This window comes from Pseudochaenichthys georgianus, chromosome 24 (assembly GCF_902827115.2).
Source record: "Pseudochaenichthys georgianus chromosome 24, fPseGeo1.2, whole genome shotgun sequence".
NCBI classification, from domain to species: Eukaryota; Metazoa; Chordata; class Actinopteri; order Perciformes; family Channichthyidae; genus Pseudochaenichthys; species Pseudochaenichthys georgianus.
This window is the reverse complement of record NC_047526.1, coordinates 711936-725133: the sequence shown is the minus strand read 5'-3', so window position 1 is coordinate 725133 and position 13198 is coordinate 711936. Positions and strand designations below refer to the sequence as shown.

The window sequence follows — 13198 nt, the reverse complement described above, 5'->3', positions numbered from 1 at the left end:
AGCTTCCTGTACTTCCTACAGGTTGCCTTAGTGCACATACATGTCTGCATAGGAGGTCATCAGAGAGCCTGCGGTCAGCTCCCTCAGGTTCACTCGCATGTGTTCAATGGTTCTCCCAATCAGCATGCTTTAACTCCAGGATGCTGAATATAAATGAAAGGAGGCACACGTATCCCTGCAGACAGCCCATGTACAGGCTTCACTCGGTGAAGAGGCAGGGTGCTGCTGCAGCTCTTTCTATGGTGTTTAAGTAGTCATAAGTTAAGAACATCTCTGTCTCTGCTCTAGGGTTCCTGAGGGACAGACTGGGCAGCTACGACGTGGCCTTCTACCTGGCAGGTATCCCCCCCATCGTTGGAGGGGCCATGCTGTGTCTGATACCCTGGGTGGAGGCCAGGCGCAAGAGGAGGGAGAAGGAGGAGGCCCTGAACAAAGAGCAGGACGTCACTCAGAGGATGATGGAGCCTGAGAAGGCGGAGCCTGAGAAGGTGGAGCAAGAGGCACAACGAAAAACTGGCGAGTCTGTCCTCTAAGTGTCCCACTGGCAGACTGACAGAGACACAGGACCAGCTGGATCAGCACCAAAACATGCCAAAGTGTTGAACCATATCAGAAAGAATCAAAGGTGAAGTCCAGTTCCACATGAATGTGGTCCTGAAGAACTATGCATTAGATCGTTTGACGGAGCTCGTCTAACAACAGAACATTTGAGAAAACTGCTCATTTCATGTTTCCATAAGGGAAAGAAGGCATGCTGTGCTTATTACCAACGTAATGTCAAAGTTTAAAGCCACTGTATCTACCAAAAACAGATGTGGCAGTCTTAAGGGAAAGGCAGACTCAGGCCATTCTTTACAATCAGTTTTCAACACACTTACACTTAGAAGAAAAAACACTTATTTGTCCTGAAGCCGCCATCTTTATCGTCTCCTGTTAACTACGTCTTAGAGCCAACATTTAACACTGGGGGTGATGTGGTCATAGAATTCAAAGGGGCAGGCAGAGTGTGTGGGGTGGGGGCTGACTGGATCCAGGAGCTCTGTGTGGCCCCACTCAGACCCTCAGGGGCCCCAGACCCTCAAGGTTCAGCGTTCACCATGTCACAGTTAGCTTGTTGTAATTCATTCCACATTAGTTTGGTAATTGTGTATGTACGCCATAAACTGAAATGATAGGGGCCTTAAAGAGTCTTAATATACGATGTCCCCCAGTGTGTGTGACTTCATCATTTCACTTGATATCAGCTTATTTGGTGTTTATTCCTATATCAAATTGTGATATATGGAATAAGCATAACCTAATGATTAACCATTACAAACCCAATATACAGAAAGTGGGGGGCCACAGAGGTTTTAGGGGCCTGACTGTGCCAGAGAAAGCCCAACAGAAACACGTCCACAACAGTACTAACAGTACCACTCTGTTATATGTTATTTTATAAAGCCAGAAGGTTAGCTTAGCTTAGCAACCAGCCTGGGAACAGCTGGAGGAACATCCCTAAGGCTCAGTGTGTCTGATCTCAAGATGAATGTAAGGATGTTAGTGCTGGTGTTCCTGAGGTTCATGTGCCGGACTATTACTCGGCGAGGAGCTAAGGTAAGCTCATTTCCCCGTACGTTAAACCATTCCTTTAACAACAAAGACTCTTGTCCAGCGCACACACCCAAGCGTTCAGATATGAACGTGAATATTGACTCATTGGAAACATATTGGCATTTAGACTGTATGGGTGGTTCTCAATGTCGAGTAAAGCTGCTCCAGAGCCACTATTTCAAGCATACTACGTCATCGAGTGCCGCCGAAGGACTGTTCCAATGTCCAGCATACTTGGAATTCTACCGAGCCCGGCGTACTTCGTTTGGAGAAATGTCGAGGCTGCACATGTGTAGACTCCGGTCTTAAAATCCCCACAATGCTTTGCGCACGGACCAATTTCCCCAAATCTGTGGCGGAAAATGTAAGGTGGGGCCTCTCATATGACTCACACCTGCACACTTGCTCGCCTGATCCACTCTTCGTTTTTCCGCTCACCCCATGTCTATTAGTGGCTGTAGTATTGACATTAAGCAGTATTTCTTTGTTAACCGCCAGTGTTGAGGTTTGTTTTGAATGTTTTTTCTCTGTAATTTAGTAACATTTTAGTTTACACTCTCATCGTGTGACATGGATTCACAAAGTCGTGCCTTTGTCGTAAAGTCTCATATGTTTCATGGTATACAGTCCACTCCAAAACTATAGGAACAGCAAGGCCAATAGCTTTATTGGGGAGAACCCCTCAAACAACTGAAAGAGTGAAAGCCTCATCACAAAAGAAGGATGCAGACGTTTGGTGATGTCAGTGGGTCGCAGGCTTGATGCAGTTATTGCAAGCAAAGGATGTGCAACTAACTACTAAGTATTATTCACTTTTCACACTATGTGAAGTCTCTGTCCCGATACTTTTCCTCACTTGGAAAATGGGTGTGTTTAAACAAAAGGTGCTTCCTTCTCAGTTGTTTAACAGATCTAGATGTAAATGCCTGAAGTACGGACCTTTTGGCTCATCTCAGTCTTCTGATGAAAAACCTAGTGATTTTCAGTGTACAGCAAAAATAAAGCAATTGGCCTCGCTGTTCCAGCAGCTTTGGAGGGGACTGTATAAAGAACATGAAGTTTGCTCTGTCAAGGTCATAACAAGTCATCACCTGCTCGCGTCCAAAAAAAACAAAAGGACCAAAAAAACACACCACCTCACATTTACAGTATGGTATCATTGGAAGCACAAGTGGAAGTGAGGACATGAGTGTGACTAATCATTGACTGGGACCATCAGTCAGTGAAGGCAGTTAATCATTATCTCTGTGCCCGGTTCTAGCTGTTAATAGAAAGGGATTGTTTTATGTTTTCACATTGTATTTATTTGTTGGTTTGTGTGGAGAATGTCATGCTGTAATTGACGGGCATTTGCCTAAAGCCTTGATTTATTCTAGTGAAGACCAAAATGTAGTGGAATGAAAGTGCTAATGCTGTTGGCGTAGTGTCTGTGTTGACTGGCAGATGATTGTGGAGAGCTTTGAGTCCATGGTGTTTCCTCTACCTCAGATGTTGTAAATGTGTCGAGCTCTGTTCCTCCACCACAGCAGCGTGACTCGACCAACCAAATGACTTACAAGTCTTAGATACCTCTCTCCAAAGCGTGGCTCTTTAATGAGCTGGTTGCTGTTCAGAACCAAAATTGCCTTTTTTGATATGAGGAACTTCGACAGCGTTTACATATTTTCTCCCCCCTAAATATATATTTTTATTACAATTAAATCACATCTGTTGCCTTCATTCGAATGTATCTTTTTTTAATGTCATTAAAATGGAATGACTGTTTATAGCAGACTTTAGGTTCTTTTTAGACTGCTTTTCGTTTCTTTTTTCTCCACAATGTTTATAGCATTTCATTCAGAACTTGCTGTTATTATTTAAACTTAAAATTAATTAAACCACAGGCTTTATTCTGAATATCTCGTGTATGAAATTGATCTTTTTTTCATCCTATTTCTGCATAATTTTTGCCTAATATTTGTTCATTTATTGCTACATGTTTGTTTCATGCATATCTTGAAATGTTTTCTACAAAAGTATTACTTTCTTATCTTTCCTGCAGGACATGTGGTGAACTACAGTATATCAAATGTAATATTATGTAAACATGTAAACATCGCATTTCAGAATTTTCAAGACAGTAAAAAAGAACGTTTACAATTTCTGAGACTTTCTTATAATTTATCTCCATGTCTTTGTCTGGTATTGCTGTTGTTAGGTAAGGCCCATTTCGGCTCAAATGAACATGATTCAAGGTTCATAAACCTCGTCCTTTTTACAGTTACACAACAAAACACATGTTGAATGTATTGTATCATTGTAAGACTGTTATCAATTTTTGCAAATTAATTATTCATATATGATTCATGAGAGGGAATATTTAGATTCATGGTATTATTTTCACATGTTTCTCTCCATTCTTCCTTCGGCCAATGGCAGGGCCGGACCGGGACAATAAGTCAGGCCGGGAATTATACACCCAGCCAGGCCACTACTAGTTTTTTGTGCCATTTTGCTGGATTTATTTGTCAACTTTTACAGCGTTGCTGCCCATAGTGATAGCCCTCTAAACAGGCCCGGTTCCAGAACAAAATGACTCAGGACTAATGACTAATCTGTAATTAGAGAGGGTGCAGAGGTAAAGTGCTATTTTTATAAGTGGGGAGTGGACCTAACACCCTCTAAGGGGGTTCTCACCTCCTCTAGGGGGGTCCTCACCTCCTCTAGTGGGGTCCGGGGGCATGCTCCCCCAGGAAGATTTTCTTTTAAATATTGAAGTTGAAAGCACCAATCTGGTGCACTTTGAGAGCAACATGAAGAGATCTATGGATACATCTCTTAACACCATATGAAACAGAACTGTAAACAGATTTACTTTTTCTTTATGGATATTTTATAAATCACTCCCTTTTTAAGACTGAAATGACTCTACATGCACAGCAGAAGATGGCATCTTTTTTACATGAATATTCCAGCCAAGCTCTGTTTTGAAACCATGAGCTGCAAAATGAGCGCCTTATCCCACTGTACAGGCGAGTTTGGTACTTGTTTAAATACAGTGTTGTGCTAGTTACTGAAAACCAGTAACTAGTTACCATTACTAGTTACTTCATTTAAAAAGTAACTCAGTTACTTTACTGATTACTTACACCAAAAAGTAATGCGTTACTGTGAAAAGTAACGTTTTAGTTACTTAAAAAAAAGGGCTCCCATTACATTAATGCCCTTAGAGCCTTCATTTCAGTACTGTTATTGCATTGGAGAATAATACAATCTGTTGATCAACTTGACATGCATTATATGCAATCTGGATTGCATCGATATTAGCTGGCTTTACATTTTTGTATATTCTTTCTCCAGGTAGTTGGAAAAAGTTTTCCGTCCCATATGCCGTGTGCCGCCCGGACATGCTATCATGCTAACTAGCTCCCTGAAAGCGGGTGACTCCACTGTAGCGATAGCCTGCATGTGTTCTACAACACACCGTGCAATGGCTCTATCGACTTTTCCCTGGCTAGCAGTCCCTTGGTTAAAATCCAGCCGCTGTTGCTTAGGTGCAGGTGGAGTGGCGTCGGCTGAGTCTCTGGTCTTAGCTACTAGCTTCGTCCCAGCATGTTGTCTCTGCAGATGTTTTAAGAGATTTGAATGATTGGTTTGGGCAGTAGATAGGCTCTTTGACCCGCCAGGACACAACTTACATTTAACTAAAACTTTCTTTTCTTTGTGCTCGACAAAAGTGAAATAGTGAGAATATCTCCAGGTGGAGAAACTAGACTTGAGCTCCGCCGCCGCCATGATAGTCTTGTTAGTAAACAACACAAACACGCCCCCAGGCCGTCTCCGCATGTGACACAGGAAGTATTTAAGTACATTTACTCAAGTACTGTACTTAAGTACAGTTCTCATCTCTGTTCGCCTGGCTGTTGACTATATAAAAAAACTAACGCAGTAACGGACCATGTAGTAACGGTAACTGAGTTACTGAATTTAAAAAGTAATGCGTTAGAGCAGGGGTTCCCAAACTTTTTCAGCATGAGACCCAAAACAGAAATGTTGTGGTCCTAAGGGACCCAAGCTCAAAAAATGTCATGGTTTTCCATAATATCTACAGTTATAAACAAAGAATGCAACACACCATGAATTTAAAATGAAAATATTTATTTAATTATAAAAGTGCATCGCAGCAATTAGGTTTCTCACCATAACAACCTTCCCTTTGAGCTTGCCCAGAGAAAATAAGGATCAACGCAGAAAGACGAAACATGGGAAGTGCAGTCAAGTATATACAGTTCAAATTTAAATTATACAATTATCAAAAGTGCAATATTAAGTTTGTCACTAACTCAAAAACTATGTACACACCATTTTAAACTATTTTAAATGAACACAGAACAAACATGTTGTAAACAGAAAGGGACAAAACACTAACTATAGGAAGTGCAGTATACAGTACATCACAGGTGAAACCACATTTAAATGATCAGAAGTGCAACATTAAGTTTGTCACTAGATCAAAAACTATGTACACACAAACACTTTTAAATGAACAGAGCTGTTGTAAAACACAGAGACAAAGAAACTCCAACACTTGGCAACTGATTAACTTTTTTTGTGTGGAGGCTGACTTGATAGTCCCCCTCTGTTCCCTTTGAATGCCTGAAAATAACAGAGAAGATATTATCGTTAACATTGCTGGGTTATTGGGTGATTTTAAACACCAGACGGCGTACGTATACCCAATGTGGACCTGGCAACCGCATTTATAGCGCATTACATTAGTTACTTGTTAGACGCTTTTATCCAAAGCGACTTACATACTCAATACTGTGGGGAATCCCCACAGAGGGATTTTGACAGGGTTGTTGCACAAAAGATCCAAGCGCACACAGAAGAAATCTGAGAGCACACATTTCACGAGCGCACAGAAACAGCCTGAGTGCGAGGAGAAGGTTTTAAGTTGGAACACAGGAAATCTGTAAGCAGCAATATATCTGAGTGCAAGCGTAGTTTGAGCAGAAGCAGAGCAGATCTAAGCGCAAGCAGGCACTATTTGAGTGCCAGGACAGGGTTTGAGGGAAAGAAATACATATTCGGAACGTGAAATCAATAAAGTATGCTCTCAAATTTAAAGACCACGCTCTTGAATAAAGATAGGGAATAACCCCCATATGTATTGTGCATCACACTGCAGCAGTCACGTCCGTGCGCTGATACTTTCTCTCGCTTTCCTTCTCATACTGCCTGTCACTTTCCCTCTAATCTTCCTGTGGTTATTGTTTCTCTGTTTTTCTCCCGGCCGTTTTAAAAACATTTCAGGCAAGTAAAAGTTGAAACACCGCTCTATGCCGCTGCAGAATGTAGTGGACTCGCGGGAGCGCGCAGCTGGCGGTCCGCTCCGGGGCTCAGTCTGCATTTCATCCACCTTTGCATTAACGAAACAATTTCACAACAGACCCTGACAGGCTCACAAACACACAAAACAAATTATTAAAATGAGTGACTTACTTTTCCGCTTGAAAGACTCTTCTTTGCAGATGAAAAAATTCTTCGATTTGTCCCGATGCAGAGGATGTTTTGTTTGGAGATGTCGGTCCAATTTATTCATTTTCAAGCTTTCGTGAAGCCAACGTTTAAAAATTGCTCTTTGTATCGTCTTTTTGCCATCATGTACGATCGGGATTAATCAACAGACAATAAACAGACGGCACGAAAACATTCGCGGGGGACGCGTCAGAGCTGATACAAATACAATCTTTTATTTTTAGTTTATTTGTATTTAGAAAATTAAATCATTCAATATACAATGCTATATTGCATAATTTCATTTTCAAAATAAAATAAAAAATTATAAAAAAATTGTATTTGCAACGCAGCCATCAGCTCTGACGCTGTGTGTGCGTGTAGCAATGCATTTAACTGGCGACCCAATCAAAACGGGTCCACGACCCATTTTGGGTCGCGACCCTGAGTTTGGGAAAGGCTGCGTTAGAGTACTAGTTACTGCCAAAAATAACGGCGTTACAGTAACGCGTTACAGTAACGCGTTACTTTGTAACGCGTTAGTCCCAACACTGTTTAAATATACCTGGGCAGGCTCTGTTTTGCCGAGGTCCTCTGGCACTTGCGGGCCGCCGAGGGGTGGCGGCGTTTGGGGCAACGAAGACGGCTGCGGCTGCCCCGCCTCCGCCTCCGTGGGCAAGGCGGGCGGGAGGACGTTAGTGTCCACGACAGTGGCCGCGGGTAGCGTAATGTCCCCATGATCTGAACTGCATTACCTGCAGTAGATGCATGTTACTGCTGGCGATAAGGGCTGGTTGTTTTAGCCATTTTCTGTGTTCCATCATTGACTGCTGTGTCAGCACCTTTCAGATGACTAACACGCAGCGGCACAGGTCACGCGCACCTGACATAATAACGTTACTTACCGTTTAAATTGAGCAGACAATGTTATTTAACCACAATTACAATTTATTTTATTTCAACTATATTCTTCTTCTTATTATTACTACTATTATTATTATTGTTATCATATATGTAATATTTTTCACTTATAATTTATTTTTTATTTTTCACTTTTAATTTTTCAACTGAGGGTGCATAACGACTCAACTGAGGGTGCAATGCACCCTTATGCACCCCCGTAGAACCGGGCCTGCCTCTAAATCTACTACATCTTACCGGGGCATGCTCCCCCGGTAAGAAGAGACTACACCCATACAGTATGAAACATAACTGTATACATTTAAAAAATCATAAAAACATGGCCATAACCAATATGAAAAAACATTGAAACTTGTTTATTTATTTGTTTTTGGCTCATTTATAGTTGTGAGTGTGTCTGTGCTCCTGACCCAGCCTCTCCTGTCTCCCCCTTCTCCCTCCTGCTCCTCTTTGAGGCAGCAGCAAAGACTAGTTTTAGCTCTCAACAAGTTTTAATAGTTTATCTTAAGGTCATTCCAGAATTGGAGGACAATTTAGACACCAACATTTTTGAAAAATGAACCTTTTATTTTATAATTTCTTTTTATGTATTTAGGAAAAACAGATAATAAACCATCAAAAAAAGTGATTTGCCCAGCTAGGCATCAAATGTATATTTTCCAATGAAGAATTACCCCAGTACTCTAACAGGATTGAAAGTAACAGGGTTGAAAATCAATGCTAATTTGAGCTTTAACCTCAGGAAATATTGCTAGATGTAGCATGTAATGCTACTTTCAAGGCAAGGACAAACTTATCTATTGCAAGAAAGATAACTTTGAAATGAATATGCTTTATTCTGATAATATCAGTAACAGGGTTGAGTGGGTCAGAGTGCCACACTCTTTTAAGATTGAAAAGATTGTAATAATATGAAAAATAAAAGAGAGGACTTAGTTTTGGTCTACCCATGGCACTAGCACATGGCTTGCTGATGTCACTTCCACTGTGTCATCTGATTTACAGTTTTTTCACTTCCTGTGCCTATCTAAAAAGGTTTGGGTAACAGGGTTGAACACCTTCTGTGCAAAATTACTGTTATTTAAAATATGTTTATGATTTAACACATTTATTTTACCATTACAAGAGACATATATCAATAGAATAATACCAAAAAAAGTAAATAAAATCCCTATTTTAAATGTTATAAGTTGGTCACCAAGAAGCGGGGACAAGAGAAAAATGCCATTTTAGGGGATGTTCGAGAGCCATTTGATAATTTAAATAATATTTTGAAACCACTTTTTCTACAACTTTATATACATTTTGTCTCAAGACAAGTAAGTGCATGTTTTAGCATTTTGGGCATGGATTATTAGATTTTTTATATGGGAGACATGAAATGTCCTCCCATTCAGGAATGACCCCTTTCACCTAGTTAACGTTTTTTTATATTATTCATGCATATTTTACGAATCACTCCCCCCTCAAATGGAAATATGTGTTTACATAAATGGTGACCAAACCGTTTGAGACCCACTGAGATAACTTGGACTAAGTTAAGTATCTAAACACTCAGAGTCCTTTACCTCACCTGAGCTGAGGTTATCAGTCTCTCAGTCTGACAGGAGAGGACTCTCCTCCACCTTGTTGTTGAACAAGATCCTTATATCCGTTAGCGCAGCTAGCTAGCACCAGATGCTAACAACAACAATACACGTAACCGGTGCGCACGCTTTATCTCACTCGCTCGCGCCACACATACACACACCCTCCCGAGCTTGAATGACACAAAGAGACCAATCAAGGGCATTAGTATGGTCTGTATGAAAGTGGCCATGTGGGCAGGCCACATCATGTAGACAGCCAGTCACCCTCTGTGAGGCAGAGTCAGACCCACATTTGCGCAGCGTTGCGTTCACAATACATACATTAAAAAAAAAATCCTCAGGCCAGCAGGCCACTTAGCGGGCCAGGCCATCGGTGTGACAGTTTCTCATCTCGCCCGTTTTTGTGCGTACGTGGTGGTCAAAGTGTCCTTGAAGGACCGCACATTTTGCCAGGAAATGCCGGCAGAACAGCTAAACAAACATTTGACATGCTGTCAGATTTTGGTTCTTGTTGGGGAGGTGGAGACAGGTGAATCAGATTGTTTGGTGGATGCAGTTTGAACATTACAAAGAGTTGTAGCATGTGGAGTACTCTGTAAACGCTGCTGCCTCGGAAGGTTGGATCGTCACCAAAATAAATATATAAATAAGTTGTCTGAAAATGTTTACAACACACAGGATAACTCAGATGTAACTTCCCTTTTAAGAAATTATAGTAAACCAGGTGCAATCAAGTTGGGTTTGCAAATGGCTACAGGAAACCCTCGTAGACAGGGCATCCTCATCCCATTGTGGGGTAGGAGCTCTAGCCTGCGGGATATCACCCCTTTTTTGTCCTTACTTCAGACCTAGCTGCTCCAGACAGGGGTAGCTCACCCTCAACCTGTGGGCCTTCCACCTCGGCCAGTCGGGCCACCTTCAGCCCGTGTGGCATGAAACTGCGGCCCATTCCCAAACCGCCCCCTACACCCTACCCCTACAGACCCCGTTTGCGCGTTCACGCGGAGGGTCCGCCATATTGAGGGCTGTTCCAAAGTAACGAGTGTGGAGGGGGAGTGGGCTATCAAGCCCTCAAACAGCGAGTCTGCAGCGGTGCTGACTTGAGACCGGTCTCTCCCTGACCGGAGTCACGCTGTGTGTGTCCGTCGGGAAACACGCTGTTTACAAGTAGTTCCAGCAAACATCCACTGATAAACTACGATGTTAACAACCTCAGGATAACCTCAACTTACCCCTAGTTTCCACCGGGTCCATCTGCGGCGCGTTACGGCCGCGTTGCGGCCGCGTTGCGGCGTCCGCAAGGATCGCGGCCACTCTAGTCAATGGGTGCTATTCCACCAGACGCGCCGCGTTACGGCTCAGAAGCGTCCCAGAAGCGTCTCGCCGCTGGGCTCCGCTCGAAATAGGATTGAAGTCTATTTTTCAACGCGACGCAGCCGTAAGGTAATGTCGGGCAGGCAGGAAGTGGAACGTTCAGAGCATATATAGCATATATATACACACGGCAACTCATTTTGCAGACCCTATCCCTCCGTAGTCGTTCAAGTAGGAGGAGAAATGCCAGCGTTCTCCTCCGGTTTACAGGCACTGTGTAAATTATAGCCTATATATAGAATAATTATGATGATTTTACCACTAAAATACAGCAACACATCTTTGATTCATGTCGTTTATAACTGGGATATTACAATTATTATTAACTTTGTCTATACAAAGTCTGTCCAGGAAATATGCTCAAATCAACTGAAACTGCGAGCCGGCATGCACGACGCTCCGCTTCCGTAATGCTTCTGAAACGCTCGTGAAACGCGCCCGGTAGGGTATGACGCCGGAGGAGGCCGGACCAAAACCGCGGCGCGCCCGTAACGCGCCGCAGACGGACCCGGTGGAAACTAGGGGTTAGGATCAAACCTGTGTTTAGTCTAGAAAAAGGTAAATGTGTGCATTTTATTATAAAGTTGTGTATATTTACAGACTGTTGCAAAAACTAAGAAGCTTATAAACATCAGGTTTAAAACTAAAAGAGCTTTGAAACACAATGAAAGATGTTTGGAGTTTCATTTGAGTTATTCATTTAAACTTTTTGTCTAAGAGATGCTGATTTGAAACCGTTGTTACATACAGTTACGGCACTTCCTGTTTCTGCCGGAGAGAGTGGAGGCCGTCCCAAAGCTTGCTGCTGTATTTATTCCCTCCATCTGACATGCGGGAGCCTCGTTGAGCTGCGAGTGTGGCTACAGACGGAGTTCACTCCATCACGGAGGGGTAGGGTCGAGGGAGTGGTTTGGGATTGGGCCTGCAATTCATACATGGGCTGTGTCTCAATTCAGGGGTTGTATCCTTAGAAGGGTGCATTCGTAGACCGCACACGTCACTTCCGCCGAAAGAAGGCTGTCCCAATTTAAAAAAAAGACGAGACTCCTCTGAATGCTGCCCACGAATGCAGCCTACTTTTCCCCAATTTGAAGGATACATCTGATGTACACTCCGTGGCCTACCATATCCCAGGGTGCAATGCGCACAGGGAAGAGTGAGTTATTTTCAAATGAAATGGCTTCCGGTCTCCCCAGCAGAGTGGATTTAAAAGCAGCCGCAAGCGGAGGAATCACTAATAAATGTGAGTATTGGGTTTTAACTTACTTTAAATTAACTAACATCACACACGTCAATCCCAAGGGGCATTAAAACGTACATTTTCGTTAAATACGGATAAATATGTAACGCTAACTAGCTAGCTGGACGTACTGCACGGCTGTTTACCGTGGTAAATTTGGTTTTATATTGGACGTTGGATATTCGACACATTCGAAAAATCTATTTAACACTGGCTTCGATGGACGAATTTTTGTCAAACCAACTTCGATGTGTTAATACAAGGCCCGCCTATATAACACAAAGCTTTTGTCAAAAAACCCACCTTTTGATTTTATACTATTTTTTTAATGTTAAAAAATGCTATAAATCTATAATGCGGCTTGACCTTTTCACCTACCCATGTCAAAACACATCTGATGAACTCAGCTAACTGCCCTACACTTAACACAAAGCTTTTTTTGTCAAAAAACCCACCTTTTGATTTTATACTATTTTTTTTTATGTTAAAAAATGCTATAAATCTATTATGCAGCTTGACCTTTTCACCTACCCAGAGCCATATAATAGAAGAGTTACGACATCTCCGTTCATTCCAATGGACCACTTTTTTACAGCAATGGTGGATCGTGGAGCCTCTCAATCGTTCCCCGGAAGTTAGCGCCAAAGCTAGCAGAGCTGTAGAGTTTCAGCATAATAGACCGTTCGTGACGGACTTTTAAAGGTAAGAAGAAGTTTAAAGATTTATATTGCGGATATTATCAGTACATCTGATTCAAATGAACATATGTATTAAAGGATGTCAGTGGATTATCCCTACATTAGTAGATTTAGGGAACGTTTACAGATAACAGATTAAGCTAGGATACCGAAGCAAGTTAGCAACACACGTTGAACAGCCTTTTAATTGTAAATTCCGTTCTCTTAATGTCTATTTGGTCCAACGTTGTTGAATTAGAGAAGAGGGGCTTCTAAACGGGATTGTATGCGGGGGTGGAGGGAGT

General features: G+C 42.2%; 1 protein-coding gene across 1 annotated transcript in view; it reads left to right on the top strand.

Annotated features, from left to right (window-relative positions):
* The window catches only part of slc16a10 (solute carrier family 16 member 10), a 62552-nt gene extending 58818 nt beyond the window's left edge, over window positions 1-3734 (top strand). The window contains exon 6 of the mRNA XM_034076684.2: window positions 289-3734. Within this exon, the coding sequence (XP_033932575.2) occupies window positions 289-533 (245 nt within the window). The 3' untranslated portion in view covers window positions 534-3734. The remainder of the gene's footprint in view (window positions 1-288) is intronic.
* Window positions 3735-13198: the final 9464 nt, after the last annotated feature.